Genomic DNA, 19,623 nt, shown 5'->3' on the forward strand with positions numbered 1-19,623 from the left:
CATTTTAGTGACGTCAGCACTAGACTAAAGTTTCGAGCTGATGATATATTTTTACTTAAATATACGTCAAATGATGTCAAAATGACGTCATTTTGATGTTTATGAGACACTGTTCCAGCGCAATAGCAATTTGCGGGACTTATAGCTACTACAACTATCCTCTAGTGCTATAGGCTATAAATTATATAATTACTACTGACCCACCCTGGCTTCGCACGGTATCATTAATGTGGTGTCAGTGTAGTCATTTTGTTATATTTCAAAAGAATTAGACTACATTGACAGCTGGGCACAATCTACACAGACTTCTCGAAAGCATTCAACATAGTCAATCACAAATTGCTGGGGGCAAAACTTTCTTCATTTGGTTGGCTCTTATCATAGCTCTCTTCATATTTAGTTAATAGATGCTCCTACGCAGCAAATAAGGGCCATTTGTCTCGTTTCATTTTGTGCCTTATCTGGCGTCCCTCAGGGATCCATCCTAGGACCACTTTAATTTCATATTTTTATCAACCAGTTGTAAACTAGAATCTAAATTTTTAACTTACGCGGACAACCAGAAACTCACAAAAGAGATTTCAAAAGAAGACGACCCTCACTCTCTACAGGAAGATATTGATATAGATAGGAGCCAATTAAATGGCATGGACCTAAATCCCACTAAATGTTCTTATATTTGTTTTACACGTAAACTCAGTGTAATAGAAGGCAAATATGAATTAACTGTCCTTTACAGAAATTGGAATCTGTCCGTGACCTGAGGATAACATTTGACACAGAACTACGTTTTATCGTTCACATCGAAAATATCTGCCGATCGGCGCGTCAAAATGCTTGGCTTCTTATTTGGAAATGCAAAACCGCTTAAAAACCTTAAAACTAAAAACACATCATTCGTCACACTAGTACAAAGTAAACTGGAGTATGGCACTGTGATTTGAAACCCTAGTTACCAGATACACAAAGATCGTTTGGAAAGTATCTAAAGACGATTTACACAATTTTACGCCATTGGACATAACAAAAGATCACCGTATGTTTTTCGTCTTAAAATTTTCAATTTAAACTCACTGTCTGATAGACGCAAAATGCATGATATGGTATTCTTACACAAACTCGTAGACGGTGCCATGGATAACTCGGATACATGGATATTTGGCTCAACTAAACAGCCAAATATCCTTCAAGATCCCCTCTCGTATGCCGCTTTATCCTACTCCACTTTTTGTTCACCGAATCTACAGAAGAAATCTCGGTCATCATTGCCTCATACCTAGGTTACGCAGACTATACAAGAAATTCACAGTTAGGAATATTTTTCCACTGATTTGTTCTGTAATAAATTTGAAAAAGTTAAAATAAATGTCAAATCACTTGACTCTCAAATGAGAGATGCAAGTACTAGCAGTTTATGGTTGTATGTGTTGTGTGTTGTATGTTTTTTTCGTTTTTGTTTTTTGTTGTTTGTTTTCTTACCCTTAATATTTTTGTTTTTCTTACCTTTGCGTTTCTTACATAATATGTTGTTAATTCTAAGTTCTGTCGTACGACTTATCCGTCTAAATTCGCACGGTGTAGCCGCCTATAATTGGAATTGTAAGTATAATAAGTTGGCACCTAGGATTTGAATACCTAATGTATTTTTTTTTTGTATAATTCTGTTGGTGTAAAGTAAAATAAAACAACATTAAAATTAAACTAAAATAAATTAAACTATATTAAACTAACTACACTTACGTATAAACCTTTCATCAATAGATAGAGTAGGTAATTCTATTGAATGAATGAACTCTATCTGCTGATGAATTGAAATCTATTGCGTAGTTTACAAGATCAGCGTACAGAGGGACAGAATATGGCCGGAAGCTACTCTGTTTTATACTAGATATGTAGAGATGTGTTGCGGACAAAGTGGCGGGCATTAACTAGCAATAACTAAGAATCTCCATGAAGACGTTGAGTCGTCAATTCAAGCACGAGCGTATAACGCGGAATGTTTCACCTGCAACACTCACGTACTGTAATAACATTTACACAGGGGAAATTCGAACGTCGAACTATTTGCGCGTTTGGCCCAATATGAAATTTCTTTGTGATCTTCTCTACAAACTATAAATATTCTATGAACGAAGTGACAAAGACGAAAAAAATATATTTACGCGCTCGTTAAATATTAAAACCCAGTATCGAGTGTTTTTATTGCTTTTACTCGTATAGTACGCGAGAGGTTGAGATGGCATTTAGGGTATTAGGCGGGGGAACGCCCCACACACCCGCACTTCACCTGCCCTCGCCCGCACTGGGTCAACGCGGAGGCAGTGCGGGTGTGCGGGGGGTTCCCATCCCGATTGCCGTACATCGATCTGTTGCGTACTATATATGCGAAGATCTACGTGAATTTTCTGTTACTGGAGCTCGTAGGTACAAGATAACTACGCTGTGAAACTGAATGGCACTCTCCAATGTCCATTTTTGTTCAACTGCATAATTACTTCGAATGAACACCTACCGTGAACCCATATGCACGTTGTTCATGTCATATTTTATAACCATATCGGAAAACTGAGGAATCTTGCTATTAAAAAACTCTCTTGCACATACATATGTTGTACTTACTCGTATGTCATACTTTTGTTAGAAGTACTTAGCACGGCTTACGACCACGCGAGCCAAGTGCGGAATGGCAGACTTCAAACATTACAAGCAGGTTTCTTCGCAATGTTTCCTTCCAAACTTTCCCTGGATTATGGACTGGTGGACTGTGGCATAAACCTTTTTCATTCTGAGAAGAAATCCATTCGTAGTAGTGGACCGACGTGGATTGACGATGATAATGTCTTGCTTATCAAGTCATGATGTCAAGTGTGTAAATACTTGCTGACATTGATTTGTACCTAAGTTCAAAACCTAGTGTTTACATAGATAGATAAGTAAACATATTAGATGTAAAATGTTTTCAAAATAGAATGATATTAAACTCCGATAAACTTTGCTCGTCGTGACGCATCATAATCAGTACCCTTATTATAAATGCGAAAGTGTGTTTGTTTGTAGGTTTGTTGGTTTATTGGTTTGTTGGTTTGTTGGTTAGTTGGTTTGTTGGTTTGTCCTTCAATCACGTCGCAACGGTGAAACGGATTGACGTTAATTTTTTGCATAGGTATAGATAAAGACCTGGAGAGTGACACGGGCTACTTTTTATCCCGGAAAATCAAAGAGTTCCCATAGGATTTAAAAAAAAATCTAATTACATGCGGACGAAGTCGCGGGCATCAGCAAGTGATAATAATATGATCGGTGAATAACTATACTTAGTATCGCCTTAGCGCATTACGTTCAAAACTCGATCAGCCCAAACAGATGCGCTTCGAGTACCTATACCTACAATAATAATCTCCGCGCCCGAACTTCGTCATGGTCGTACTACTTTGAACACTTATTGAAACTGTTCTTAAGCGTTGTCCTTTTATGTAGGTACTCCATAAATGTTTGATAGGGCCATCTCGGGAAATCTCTGTCTCCATTCGCAGAGGGTCTGCAGTCAAATAAAACGAGATTCTCAAATATTATTCCTTGACATTTTCCCTGTTCCTTCGATGTGAACTTTTATTTTTATGCTCTTACGTATTCTTATCAGAACAGGAACACACTCGAAAAGATTCAGTGACATACTGGTACAAATCTTTAGCCCAGAAATGGCCCATTTTATTAAGCAATTCTCTTAAAACAACCATTTGCTGGTTGTCATGTTGGTTGTAATAATTTTATAGCGATAGGAATATATGTATAGGTATGAATTCTCATTTTAATGCAGAAGCTACAGCTATTGTTTACAGGAAATATAGTTTGTACTGTACTCCCGTACTGAAGCAACTCGAGTGTGTTTGCTGTGTCCACTAGATCGTGGAGTCGGCGTGCGGCACAAATACGATTTACGTCTCAGTTCACCCCCTTTAAATTGTCCAAAACGGAATGTAGCTTCAGTTAGGCGCTAATAACAATAAACAAAGTACAATAACGTATGACAATTTGCCGCAATGCCCAAATTGTGCAACAGCGAAATCGATGCTTCGGCTAACCGAGTTTATTATTGTGTTGAACGCTACACGCGGTTTGCGGTTTTTCCTCGTCAAATATTTCGTTGTCGTTCACCTACAAGTAGATACCTCATATTAGTATGCCGTACCACAATAACCGAAGTCGAATCACAAAAGATTTCCGGAGCGCGACTTGCACAAGGGATGAAAGCCAACATTGTGTAATCAGAAGGGTCGTAATCTCACCCCACCCCCGCCACTGTGTCGAACACGGCTTCATCAACAAGGGCCCTTTCTAGTCACTGTGAGACATTCATTCCTCAAAGCTTATTTCATTCCAGATTCCCGTGACCTTCGTTACGCTTTTAACAGCTTGATAAAGCCTATTGAACCAATATCAGCCGCTTTAGTCAGGCTTTAAGCAATGCGAAAATGTGAAAATTGCGGCGATTAAATAAATGTGCAATGTGCTAGTAGCAAAGAGTGATCTCTTTAAAATGTAAGTTTCCAGGATGCAAACGACTGACAGCTGCTGATGATGCAGATGATACTGAGAACGAAATGGCAGGGTAGATCTCCTTTGTTAAGATAGGGCATATTATATTCTTGAAACCTTTGAAGTAGGTAGGTATATGGTACAAAAACACGAAAAAAAACACAGAAACTGCTTGCATAGACGTCAGAAGTCTTGAAGTTACCAGCGCCCATTCACTGCACTGCGCACTCAACAGCCCTGCAATAGAACAGTTTCACGTTTGAATTTCTCAAACAAACGTTATTACTCCTCGAATGGCACGACGTTCCGGTAAAACAATTCACAATAGAAGCAACTTCAATGTCAAAGGAAAGAAGATTGGCACATTTTGATTCAGAACTTAAACCATTGTGGCTACGTAGAAAAGACAAGCGGGTTTTAACACAAAAACTACCTACCAACCCTAATAAGTCTCAGGCTGCAACACACTCGTACTTATATACCTAATCGTTGGAACCTCGACTCAAAAGTATTAAATACGTTTGGGTGTATTGAGTGCTGATCCGCAGATCATTTAGAACAGCTGTACTTTTTAAATTTTAAACAATTTTTGTTGAAAAATCAGTCAAACACCTGATTGCCACATTGTTTAAAAATATACATTATAATAAGTAACAAATAAATATGTAAACAAGAGTTCACAGCCTATATAATCTCATCGACGAGCTAAATTGCCACCAGCAACCTATTAAGATAAATGTAACTAATTTTTAAGAATAATGTCTCATCAAATTCAAAATCCCTTGTAGGTTTGAACTGCCATACCCCTTCCAGATTAGCTCGCTTACATCGTAGACTGCATCGTCAATTACCACCAGGTGAGATTGCAGTCAAGGGCTAATATGTATCTGAATAATAAAAAAGTAGACACCTAACTTGTGACTCTACTTATGATAAGTCAAGACTCTACCACCGTCAAATTTTGCTAGGAAGAGTTAACAAGAAAAATAAAAATTAATAGATATATCTATTGCTCAAAATAAACTTATCACTTAAAAATCCTTTACAATATGCATTTTCTAGCGATTTATTTTAGCCAAACTAAGAAGGATAAGAGCCGCGAGTCTGTCGCAAGGTTCTGAAACCTTAATTAATGCCGGAGGCCAAATGCAACATAAATGATTACTTCGCTAGTTAACTCCTTTAAAATAACGCTTTCATCGTTTATCCGCCGGCTATTACATTGTTAAATTGAACTTTCTATTGAATAAAATTTTATTTCTTTTTATATTATATGTGTATATGTATACCTGTAGCCAGCATGTACAACAACCGATAGGTAAGATACTTATACATAATTCCATAAGGAATCCCCTTTGTATTGCCCGTCACATACTTTTCTCTTAGCAGCCTCATACCTATGAGGCGCACCACAAGTTTGCGCACTTACTCGTGCAGTCATTGCTAGAGAAGAAAATGTTCGCATATTTTTCAAATGTATCTTCTATGTATGTAAAAGGACAAGCTGACTGACTGACTGACTGATCTATCAACGCACAGCTCAAACTACTGGACGGATGGGACTGACATTTGGCATACAGCTATTATGACCATCCGCTAAGAAAGGATTTTTGAAAATGCAACCCCTAAGGCGTAAAATAGAAGTTTGAAATTTGTGTTGTCCACGCGGATGAAGTCGCACGATTAAGCTAATTTTTCTTATAAAGACTGAAATTGTAACCTAATTGTAATTAAATAAAAAATATTTCAAGTGACCTTTAATTTTATGGCTAGCAACCTACTGTGCTAGCAACGTAAATATTATTTATTGAAAAACTTAGGTGTTCTACATTCCGTTTCATTAAAAATAGTCTGCATCAAATTATTTATTTCTCTAGCCCTAGGTAACCCTACTACCTACCATAGCCTATCGGCCACTTGCCATTGAAAACTCTACTCGGTACCTAGATGTTCTGAAAATAAACACTGATATTACACAGGTTACTATTGCAGTTTAAACATAGCCATAGTCAATTAAAGTTTTTTTAATAATATTCCACGCTAGGTCTCTGTAGGCTACGCGGTTTTATAATCTAATAAGATTATATTTAGTACCTTATTAAAAAGAAAATACCGACTTCCTTATTAAAATATGGGAAGAATTATTAAAACATGGCTACCTGTTTGGACATCTTTATAGAAAAACAAATCAACCTGTAAGGAGTTAGTTACCTACCTACGAGAACGAATGGCTACGCGTCCCGGCTTCATCATGAGACCGTTTTCATGCGACCATGATACATATCATTGCATTGTCTTCGACGTTACATACTATGACGTGTTCTAAATTTCAGCACAATCTGTTAGAAAAAACTGGTCTGAAATTCAATTGTGAGATTCGACCATACCTAAGTAACACGGCAAGTTAAATAAAAGCTTGTAAAATAACTTTAATACTCATCAGCAACTAATGGTTATTAGGCTTATGCCCAACTAATTCCAAAACCTTCCGAGTGCTTCCAAGGAGAAGAGATTGTTGCGTACCTAAATGATTTTTTTTTCAAAGCTTCATCTCAGTACCTACTTGGAATCTAGACCTAGCCTAGTAGCCTTATTTTATTTTAAATAGCGTAGTATTCAATATCACGGCGTTTGAGCGATATTTCGTCCGCAGGCACGTACCTAGCTAATGCGAAAGGGGGCTCATTACATTGTGTTGACACCGACAAATGCCCTTTTACATATTCTCACAGAGATCCCGAAGATTGAGCCATGAAATTGAAAACGATCCCTTTGAAGAAATTTATTCCAGTCACGAACTGGCACTCCAATGACGAAAACATTTGCTCGTTTATTTTTATGAAATTATTAAAGTTTCAGACCACCTACTAATTTATTATACTCTATCTAATATTAAAATTAATATCAAAGAGGAGAAAAATAATAATTTCTAAGTAAAGTTCATACTTTAAAAAATCTGTTTGTTCAGTTCAGTCTATAGGTATATTTACATACAGATTTACAATGCGGCGCTTACAACAACTTTTGCACTTTTTCACACTGGCACGCCAACCACACGTTCTCTATTACCCGAAACTCGCGCTTTCCATTATCTCTGCGACCAAATTTGCTTTAAAATTTCTCACCACTTTTTAAATTTAAAAAACGTACGCACTGAACGAAATGGTGCCCTTTTTTTCAGAGACAAAAGTTTATTCATTTTCCAGTTCAAATTGCACAGGATAACTTTCATTTCCCCTTTCCGTTTAATATCATAACTGACGTAATGACCTTATCGTATAAAGAAGCACAAAAATATCGCGAACGCAATTCGTCATGTCATTATGCAAGGAAAGGGCGAACTTTATGACTATAATAACGTGAGATGTCTGACTCGGTGTGCCTCATGAATGGTGAAACGTTCTTTATTGTACCATGTTTTATGTGAACGATTAACCTTTTAATAGTAGCTGGCCGTGGAAAATGAAAACCCTATTGAAAATAAATTTGTTGCCCGGAATTGCATGAGCTTAATGTACGAGTATGGAAGATCTTTTGTTGCAACCTACTCATAGTAGCCAATCGAATGACGAAATTTAAAAAATAACAAACTGGAAGTAATATACAAGTCAATGCAAACTCCTTGAAATGTCGTAGGCCGTGGACGGTGGGTACCTATCTACATGTCCTCGATCAACTCTTCAATCGCGTGACATCGTAGGAACACTCTTCTTTCAGGAGTCTACTTGGGTATCTATCTACTCAAAAACTGAAAACGCTTGACCAAAAACGGCCCATAACGTGTTGTGGTTTCCTTAAAACATCCACATCACGAAATTCGTAGGCATTTATAAAAACGCCCATGCTACGTTGTGGCAAACACAGAACGACCACATAACGGAATTCGTGTCGTAGCGTAGCTCCCGTGATATTGGACCACAACGTGTTGTGGCCACGAAGAACAGTTCGCGACGCGTTCTGAGCCGTAGTTGATGCAGTGGACACGGCAGATTTTTATAAAGGCTACTGCTTTAAATAAGCTGTGAAGACTCGCTTCGTCGTCCCTTCATTCAGCTTCACCGAAACTTGTCTCTCCTCTACTGTCGTTTTCTACGTGAAAAACTGAACTACAAAAGTCAGAAACACCTGATAGAACTATCAACTACCTGTAGTACTTACCTATTTAATTTGTGTGCCTTTCCTTATTCCTATTTCTATATTCCTACCTACCACAAATTTATTTTGTACAATATAGAGAAAGAACTTAATTGGTTTTTCAATGAATAGGTAAAGACTGCTTGTTCATGATGGTCTTGTCAAATCATGCGCCTAATGAACAGTTGTTTCTTGGGGCACTGTTTTTCAATTTAGTACCTGCCTACTGAAGAACTATTTTCCGCTACAAAGCTGAAACGCAGCTTCGTAAACCAAATGCGTAAACTTAGGTAGTACCTATAAACTGTCTTTATGAGGTTTGGTATATTCTATCTACTAATATTATAAATACGAAAGTGTGCTTGTTTGTCTTTCCTTCCTTCACGCCATAACTGAGCAACCAATCTACTTGATTTTTGGCACAGAGATAGTTGAAAGGACGGAAAGTAACATAAGCTACTTTTTATCCCGGAAAATCAAAAAGTTCCCAAGGGATTTTTGATTTTTATAAAACTAAATCCACGCGGACGAAGTCACGGGCATCAGCTAATTATCTATATTTAGTGGTTGTGTTAATGTTATAAATTCGATGTATTCTCAATATCTATATCTATAGGTAGATAGGTAGGTAATCTCGTATTATATAAGATATAGTACGCGACAGATCGAGATGCCGATCGGGGAGGGAACGCCCCGCACACAATCACATCCCATGCGCTAACCCGGTGCGGCCGAGCGCGGGTGACGTGCGGCTGTGTGGGGCGTCCCTCCGCGTCATACGCCGATTGCCATCTCAACCTATCGCGTACTATACCTTTCAAAGCGCACAAACGAAGCAAAAACGTGACTTCGAAGAAACGTAAAATAAGTTTTCATCTACGTGTTATTGTGGAAACACAATGACCGCAATCGCAACCTACATCTTCATTTTCCTTCAAGTATCTAGAGTTCGCACGGCACAGCCTTTAAAGATATATGTACCTACTGACTGTTTCACACAACTAAACTCTTCATATTATCTACTGACCGTTTCACTATCGTGAATATACATGTATTTGGCAAGTAAGTAATATTGTGCAATGCCTCGTGAGATGAAAATTTCATTAACGCTGGACATGTTCAATTATCGGTCAGTAGGTAGTATTGGATGGGGTTGACTGATACCGCACTGGACTCTATTGATTGATAAATTGAGCTTGATAACTTGACATCAAGTGTAGTACCACAGTTTAACGGTGGTAATACGCGACAGGTCGAGATCGCGATCGGGGAGGGAACTCCCCGCACACTCACACAGCCCCCGCGCTAAACTGGCGCGGGCGAGCGCGGATGACGTGTGGGTGTATGGGGCGTCGTCGTCGTCGTCGTCGTCCCCCCGCCCCCCGCCCCATACCCCGATTGTCATCTCAACCTGTCGCGGACTATAGGTATTTTGCCTAGAATAATATGTTCTACAAAGGAATCAATATTTTATTATAACTTTTCATAAAGGATTGCCTATTGCAGTGTCCACGTATTCTTTTCATGAGAAGATCTTTGAAGGGAATTATGTAGCACTAGCAGTTTATGCAAGACTCTCTCTCGCGAATTTCTCTGCGTGGGCTTAGATTTGTAATTCCACAAGAGATACCCATTAATTGCTATGGATTAGAAATAGCTAGCTATTTTTTATACTTGTCACTCAGGTAAGTAGGTGGTCGCGTCTCAGCACGCCAGCCACTAAAGCAGATATGCTACTAAGCCCGATTATACTCCTGAAGTTTCCCTTGTGTTCAAAGTGAATGTATTGGAGCGGAATGTTCTACGTCAGAGGTAAAAGCAAGTATTCATGTTTAATTTCGGCCCCGTATGAAGGCCCGTAAAAAATCTTTTACCTGGACCCAAATTCCTTGGCAAGAATTGTTTCTTCAGACTTGGTTCAATTTTATAAAATAGGTACATTTACTGGTTACGTGGGTATACGTTATAACATTTATATGTATAGCAAACCTAACGCTAAAAAATTATTTAATATTTTGCTTATGAAAATAATAATATAATTAGTCTAAAATAACAAACCATTAGGCAGTTAGGTACCTACCTACTTGTAACATTTTAAAAAGAAATCTATGAGGTGCATATTCATCCTATAATAATATTATCCATTTTTTATTATAATTTCTAATTTAACTAGTGAAATAGATTTTTTTAGGGTTCCGTACCCAAAAAGGAAAAAAGGTACCCTTATAGGATCACTTCGTTGTCTCTATGTCTGTCTATCCGTCTGTCGTGTCTATCAAGAAAACCTATAGGGTACTTCCCGTTAATCTAGAAACATGAAAATTGGCAGATAGGTAGGTCTTAAAGCACAAGTAAATTAATAAATCCGAAAACTGTGAATTTGTGGTTACATTACAAGAAAAAAAGTAAGAAAGTAGTTTCACGAACATTCAACGGCCAAGCTATACTTTTTATCAAGATGTAGGGTTTGTAGAGTCAGGGCTTAAGTATAAGTAGAGTTACCTGTTATTGACTGTTATAAATGTGGTACAGTCAAGAGCACATACTTTGGACTTGGGACAGGCCCCATGGGCAGCACAAATCGAAGCTCAGCTAGGGGCTTGGCTCTACTAGAGAACTCATACGTTTTTGACAGTGAAAGCATTATGAACTTGTATAGCATTATGGTCTTGGCAACCAAATTAACATAATGTTTTTTTGGTGGGATCTATAATTGCCTTAAACTTTTCATCGACTTACAAAATAACATCAAATAGGTAGGTATAAATAAATTGTTTCATACATATATATTGTGTATTTGTGTAGATAGATATTGTGTATTTTAGGAATAATCTGCCGGGATGTCATCCTTGCTCCAGTCTAATTCAATGGTCTTGCCAGTCCGTGCACTCTCTTCAGCAGCAGTGGCGATTTTACTGACGGCAAGTGTCTGCCAGCTGGTTACATGAAGAGGAACTCCATCTAAAATGAAGAAATCTGAATATATAAACGGAAAAGGTGACTGACTGACTGACTGACTGATCTATCTACGCACAGCTTAAACTACTGGACGGATCGGGCTGAAATTTGGCATGTGGATAGCTATTATGAAATATGAATGAAATACATAATAATCAGATAATAATATTTTACGTACACTGTACGACATCCAAAAAGTGCTCAAGCTCATTCTGGTAAGCAATCTTGTAACGCGATGGGAATGAATAGTAGATAGGGTTCAACTTGATACCATCCTGTCCAATATAAGATTCAATAGAGTGAGCGGGTCTCTCGTTTTCTACCTTAATCATACCTGCAATTAAGTCATTAAGCATTTAGTTTTAATCACGACATATATATAATTATTACAAATCTAGTCACACTTATTTCTGTTAAATGATAAATCACCTTTATTTCCAAAAACTTCCAATCTTTGATCATACCCGTATGCACTGAAACGACTATTGTCGCCGATAGCTACGGCGCCCGATGGGAACGTTAGAAGAAAAGCAATTGTGTCGAAGTCGTCAATGGCCTTAACTTCAGGTATGAGTGCAGAAGCAGTGGCTTGCACACGGATGGGCAGCTCCCCGAGTACCCAACAAGACACATCGAAATCGTGTACCAAACAATCGTGAAATACACCACCTGCAGTTAAAATCACTATTTATAAAAATATCTATATAATGAACTAAAATATCGAAATAATCTAAATTTATAAAAGGAAAAGCTGACTGACTGACTGTTCTATCAACGCACAGTTCGTACTACTGGAGGGATCGGGCTGTTTCGCATGCAGATAGCTATTATGACGTAGACATCCGCTGAGAAAGGATTTTTGAAAATTCAACCCCTATAAGAGGGTGAAATAGGGGTTTGAAATTTACGTAGTCCACGCGGATGAAGTCGCGGGAATATGCTCGTTTAGAAATAAAAAATGATGTAGAGGTAGGATAGGATTTTTGTAAAATAATAAAAACTTAGAAAACGCAGCACTAAAATCTAGTACACGGCAGAAAATATTTTACATCGACCTTTAGAAAGAGTGTTGTCTTTGTCGTTGAGACCGACAAAACGTCACATTTGTCTGAGTGACAGAGACAACGGTCTACAAAGCTGACATCTCATGTACAATATTTTTTCTTGCCGGCTACTGTAACATAGTTGTAAAATACAAAAATAGTTTGTGAGTTTGAGTACATAGGCATAGTACGCGACAGGTCGAGATGGCAATCGAGGTATGAGGCGGGGGACGCCCCGCACACCCGCACCCGCCCGCGCTTGCCCGCACCTGGTTTCCACCCCGATTGCTATCTCGACTTGTCGCGTACTATAGGCACGCTTTCGGCTTTTCTAACATAAACATGGTCCGGAAGAATCTACACTAATATTATAAAGAGGAAAACTTTGTTTGTTTGTTTGTTTGTTTGTTTGTTTGTTTGTTTGTTTGTTTGTTTGTTTGTTTGTACTGAATAGGCTCAAAAACTACTGGACCGATTTTAAAAATTCTTTCACCATTCGAAAGCTACATTATCCACGAGTAACATAGGCTATATTTTATTTTGGAAAAAAATAGGGTTCCGTAAGATATTTGGGTTTTTCGGACACAAGGTGTAAAAAATCAACCAGAAAAGTTACTTATTTTGCGTACGCTGCCTAAACTATAAAAGATAGAACCATAAAATGTTCTAATTAATTGTAGATCTTATAAATATCTACAAAAAAGTCCGCGACACACTATACCCCAGGTCGAGATGGCAATCGAGGTATGAGGCGGGGGACGCCCCGCACACCCGCACCCGCCCGCGCTTGCCCGCACCTGGTTTCCACCCCGATTGCTATCTCGACTTGTCGCGTACTATAGGCACGCTTTCGGCTTTTCTAACATAAACATGGTCCGGAAGAATCTACACTAATATTATAAAGAGGAAAACTTTGTTTGTTTGTTTGTTTGTTTGTTTGTTTGTTTGTTTGTTTGTTTGTTTGTTTGTTTGTACTGAATAGGCTCAAAAACTACTGGACCGATTTTAAAAATTCTTTCACCATTCGAAAGCTACATTATCCACGAGTAACATAGGCTATATTTTATTTTGGAAAAAAATAGGGTTCCGTAAGATATTTGGGTTTTTCGGACACAAGGTGTAAAAAATCAACCAGAAAAGTTACTTATTTTGCGTACGCTGCCTAAACTATAAAAGATAGAACCATAAAATGTTCTAATTAATTGTAGATCTTATAAATATCTACAAAAAAGTCCGCGACACACTATACCCATCTATGTCGAGTGAGGCACAGCAACCATTTTTTTATTTAAAAATCTTGAATTTTTTTTGGACTACATTTAAACGCGTTTATTTTACTCATGCTATTAATCCTTATCAAAATAAATGATTTCATCACTAAGAACAGTTTATGGAGATAATATTTGGTCTTTGAATGATTAAAATTGGACGTTTGGTTTTGAAGTTATGGCGAAATTAAAATATTACGATTTCTGCTGCACGGCCCGTTGTATTATAATTATAAAGAGGTAATGTCGTTAAGTTTGTTTGTAGGGGGTAATCTTTAGAACTACTGAACCGATTTTAAAAATTCTTTCACCAGTAGAAAGCTACATTATTCCTGAGTGACATAGGCTATACGGGATCTTTAAAAACCTAAATCTACGCGGGCGAAGCCGCGGGGATCAGCTAGTATCTTATAAATTCTTACTCGTAAGTTTCACTGACGGCGCTAAAATGCGTGAACACGCCGTAAGCGGTACGACACAACCATCCACACTGTTGTTTCGCGCCATTATACAGGCTTTCGTACCGCAATTACCGCACGACAGAAAAACGGGCATTGGCATTCTGCCATTGAACATAATTAATCAATATGCAAAAATGATAATTTTTGCATGACAAAGTTGCATGGAAGCTTGCTTGCAGTTATCCCAGCCTACAAGGTAGAATAATGAAAAGAACAGGCCTTGGAAAAGGAGTGGGTAATTGTAGAGTTCCTTACAGCATCTCCTATAGAAACTAGTTTCTGAACCTATGGTAGTCTTAACCTATTTTTATTGCACTTACCTGAGCTAGCCAAGTAGTCAACAGAAGGCAGCGGGGAATCCCTCGCTGTGACTTTAAGAATTTGAATATGGCCTACTTCTCCTTGTCTCACGCGCTCTTTGAGTGCTCTGTAAGCCGGATCGAAACGTCGATTGAAGGCGGCAAATAGAACCCGACCTTTAGCTTCAGCGGCTTCATAGCACTTTTTCGTTTCTTGGATAGTCTCAGCAATGGGCTTTTCGCAGAAAACGTCTTTGTTGTTCGCGATGGAGTTAATGACAATGTCATGATGCGTATAAGTCGGAGAACTAATAAAGACAGTGGTAACTCTAAAAATGAAATAATTATGTATCATACACAAATTGAATTAAAATTATAAAAAATATCTGACTGTAGGTCACCCAATTTTCGTGATGAATTAAAACTTACGACTTATCCTTGTAGACGCGTTCTGCGTTTTTTGACGTCAAGCAGGCAACATCGTCGCCAAGTTTCCAGTAGTTTTTCAAATCAGTAAATTTTTCAGAACGATCATCAACAATATATTTCAATGTAATACGTGGGTTGTGAATTATACTGCTCAAGTGAATGGATCCGGCACGACCGAGCCCAAAGATGGCAGCAATTACTGGTGCAACTGAAGCTTTGCTTTTTTTGGCAGTTACGTTGTTTAAATACCTGATTAAAATGTTGAAAATTTAAACAATATTAACGACATTTAATAATTACAACATATGACAGAAAAAAATCTTACTCAATGTGTCTGAAGTCGACTTCTGGATAAGTAGCTTTTAAACCATATGGAGAGGGTCCCGCAAATTTCTTAGTAGCCATCACAGTAATTTATTCGATTCCTAAAAAAAAGATTTAGGTACCTCATTTTCAAATAATAGGCTAGTTGACACTTTTTTTAAGTAGGTCTTAAACGGTTAATATTTGTCCTATTAGATCAAAAAAATTAACACTATATTTTTTTGCGCCCTAAAAACCGTAAAACTTTGATTTAAAAATATATTTTTCTTAGACAGGTGAAAACACTGTCGGCCATGTTTGGCCGATGGATTATCTGTGCTCTGACGTCATGCATTTGTAAACAACAGCATAACCTCCCAAAGTTTAATAAACATGACTTCTATGCTAGTTTACATGAAAAATATAGTAATTATCGTTATTGTATCATCCGAGAATGTAAAAACGCATCGATAAAGACCACAGGAAAGTTGTGGATTAGAGTGCCCAGTGAAATAAATATACGTAACACGCGAAGACTTGCTTAAAGGGATCCTATAATATGACTAACGACTGCAACCCAAATTTATTTTTGCAAAGATCACTTTGTTATAAGTCTTACTTAATAACTTATTCAATTTATAAAGAGAAAACGATAATTTTTTACGTTTACTATGAGTTTTTAGAAATATATAAAAACTAGCTTATGCTCGTGACTTCGCCCGCGTGGACTTCATAAATTTCAAACCCCCGTTTAGCCCACTCAGGGGTGGAATTTCAAAAAATCCTTTTCTAGTGGATACCTTCTCTTTACCTACAAAGAACACACCCACCAAATTTCATGTATCTAGGACCAGCTGTTTAGATGTTTAGGCTGTGCGTTGATATATTAGTTAGTCAGGACTTTAAATTTTATATATGGATACTACGTTAGTCCACGCGTGACATAGGGATGACATTTCTTTGTTTACATATTTAATGACGTCACATCATGGCTGACAGCGTTTTCTGCGTTTCAAATAAAAATAAAAACTGTATTTTTTAAAATTGGATTTATATATCCATCCTGCGTTTTTAATAATTGTTATTGATATATTTCGTTGTCTTAAGCAAAATACTATAATAAATAATCATTTATTGGACGAAATTAGATATGAGTCAAGTAGCCTATTGAAAACCTACGTAGGTACCTACTTATTAGACTTTTAAAAAGGCAGAAATTTCGGTACGCGACCGTTCAAAAAGGACACGCGACACTTGGCAGGCGACATAATATATTATGAACTTACACACTTTTTATATAGAGGTGTATTTATTTAAAGCAGAGGACATTTAGCCATAGAGATCGCGCTGCACACACACAGCACGAGTGTTGCGTGTCGCCATCAAGCGTTATTGCCCGTCAGAGTGAACTAGGGTGAAGGAACTCTCAGTTTGATCCTGAATCGACGATATATGACAAATGTTAGGCTATTTTTACGTAAAATCATACCTGCGTCAAATGTACTAACATGTGACACAAATGCCCGTGACGTCGAAGCCTCGACATGTGCTCGACATTTTGTTAGAAGTTCCATGGAAGTTCCCTAACTGCCGTGAACTGTGGCGTCGTCGTGTAGGTTACCTCGTGTAGGTTTCAGATATCTATCTGAAAGTCTACCGTTTTGACTCTTTCCATACAGGTTTCGATTCCCTTGATAAGACAGAAATACAGACAACGAAGTGATCCTATAAGGGTGTCTTATTTCCTGTTGAGGTGCGGAATCCTAAAAATTAAAAACAAACAGTAAGAAACATTGGGGCTGGTCACTTACCGGCCCTTACCGCCATGGCCGCTTTGGGCAGCCGCACATACATTTATTTTGATTGATCGAGCTGCTTGATGCGCCTGTCAAGCGGCTTGATCGAGCAAACGGCACTTTTTTCATATCTCGAACACTGTCCGAACATCACAACGACATGACGGCGTGGAGCCGGGGTGTTCAGATTTCGTACTAGGCCACATCTTTCTTTCTTCGCTCTGGGCTGGTTTCCGCACTTAAACGTTTCCGTCTGTTGTGCGTGCATTGCCCCTCCCCGCTGAAGTACTAGGCCACATGTGACCCATTTGTATTACTAAATGACAAACATATAACAAATTTCTAAAAGGCCGGCAACGCATCGGCGGCTCCTCTGGTGCTGCAAATGTTCATGGGCGGCGGTAATCACTTAACATCAGGTGACCCGCCTGCTCGCTTGCTCGCTATATCTATTAAAAAAAAAAAAAAAAAAAAAAAAAAAAAAACATAATCGCACTTGTACTTATAGGATTATTTATATTCACCCATAACTTAATAGGTACATTCCCGATTGCTGTTTAGGAAATGAATAAAATAGCTGTATGAAATAAATATTTGATACATTGCCTGAATGTTTTAGGTATTCTACAGATTGACTTGGTATTCTGTACAATACCCGATTATACAGATTGGCGATAATAATACTAATCGAAATGGGCCTACAAGTCCGCGACAGCTCAAGATGGCAATCGGGGCATTGCCACTGATATTGACAGGCGGGGGGACGCCTCACACACCCGCACGTCACCCGCGCTCCCCGGCACCGGGATAGCGCGGGGGCTGTGCGGGTGTCCAGGAAGTTCCCTCCCCGATTGTCATCTCAACCTGTCGCGTACCATAGATTTCAGCTGGTAAAATTATTATACCTAGCATGTCTTTTCCTATCGTTGGTTCTATGCTGTTCTATGGTTAGAGCCTAGAGGTACTTAATTATAATTTTTTTCTGGTTACCTTACTCTGTATAACTGGTAAACTGAAAACTAAGTAGCTGTATAGTCCACTCAAGAGTTTGTTTGTGATGTAACTGAAGTCTGCACTAAAGCAATTAACCCGTTGATGCTTCTTGTTTCTCTCTTTATCATGTTATTATATTTCCATCTTATAATATTAATTATGTTTAATAATAAATCCTTAAAATTATAAATCCGATGTCTTGTCTGTTTGTTTGTTAATTATTTACATTTCAACAACATTATATTCAATTTCTACAGATCTAAATATATAAAAGGAAAAAGTGACTGACTGTCTGACTGACTGATCTATCAACGTACATCTCAAACAACTGGACGGATCGGGCCGAAATTTGGCATGTAGATAGCTATTATGACGTGTACCGCTAAGGAGGGATTTTGAAAATTCAACCCCTAAGGCAGTGAAATAGGGGTTTGAAATTTGTGTAGTCCACGCGGACGAAGTCGCGGGCGTAAGCTACTTATAAAATAAAACCGGTAAAGAGCACGTCGGTCTCGCACATGAAGGGTTCCGTAACATCGTACAACAAATAACACTCTACTTTTGATTCTTTTTAATTTGCATGGCGGTCATTTCATTTTTATTATATTTTGTTGTTACAGCGGCAATAGAAATACACACTCACATACAACTCTCTGCATTATTACGGTTTACGAGATACAGCCCGCTGAGAGACGGACGGACAGTCGAGGCTTGGTTATTACTAAGCCTCCACTGCTAGTAGGTATACCTACCAGACATGGCCTATTGGTAGGTATACTAGCAAAAGAAAGCACACTCCGATATATTAAAAAATAAGAGTATCATTTTTTGTTTTCGATTAGGTACTACGCAATACTAAAAATGTAAGCCCTTGGATTTGAAAATGAATACCGTTTTTGTAATCAGCATCCCCAGAAACATCAATAATGACACCCATTTCTCAAGATACCTAGGTACTAATGGGTCCCGAAAAGCCGTAAAATAACATCCATAATAATCAGTATTATTAAGTATAAACTTTTTATTTCATTTGATTTCCAGCGGTTTTCTATAGTTTTTAGAAGGGCGTATCTGCTGATTATAATATACTAGATGAAGCCCACGACTTCATCCGCGTGGACTCTTTAATTTTCCGGGATAAAAAGTAGCCTATGTCCTTCCTTGGCTAACTCTGTGCCAAATTTCAAAATCGGTTGAACGGTTGGGCCGTGAAAAGCTAGCAGATAGACAGACAGACACACTTTCGCCATTATAATATAACCCTATGGATGATAAAATATAGGTAAGTACCTAAGTACATCTGCAGCTTTATAAGCTCTTTCTATCAACAGGTAGACTTTCATCTCAAAATACCTAACTTAGTTATTAAGTCTACGAGAGCGCGGTTGCGGGCAAAAGCCAGT

At 38.1% G+C, this 19,623-nt stretch overlaps 1 protein-coding gene across 1 annotated transcript; it reads right to left on the minus strand.

The window, feature by feature from the left end:
• Positions 1-11,479: 11,479 nt before the first annotated feature.
• LOC117983303 (uncharacterized oxidoreductase YrbE-like) lies at positions 11,480-18,277 on the minus strand. The gene is made up of 7 exons (XM_034969805.2): positions 18,218-18,277; positions 15,454-15,553; positions 15,129-15,377; positions 14,721-15,028; positions 12,058-12,297; positions 11,807-11,962; positions 11,480-11,631 (listed from the first exon to the last, which is right to left on the minus strand). The coding sequence occupies exons 2-7, from the start codon at positions 15,531-15,533 to the stop codon at positions 11,492-11,494; spliced, it is 1,173 nt and encodes a 390-aa protein (XP_034825696.1). The 5' UTR covers positions 15,534-15,553; positions 18,218-18,277; the 3' UTR covers positions 11,480-11,491.
• Positions 18,278-19,623: the final 1,346 nt, after the last annotated feature.

The sequence above is a fragment of the Maniola hyperantus genome, chromosome 6, assembly GCF_902806685.2.
Source record: "Maniola hyperantus chromosome 6, iAphHyp1.2, whole genome shotgun sequence".
Lineage (NCBI taxonomy): Eukaryota > Metazoa > Arthropoda > Insecta > Lepidoptera > Nymphalidae > Maniola > Maniola hyperantus.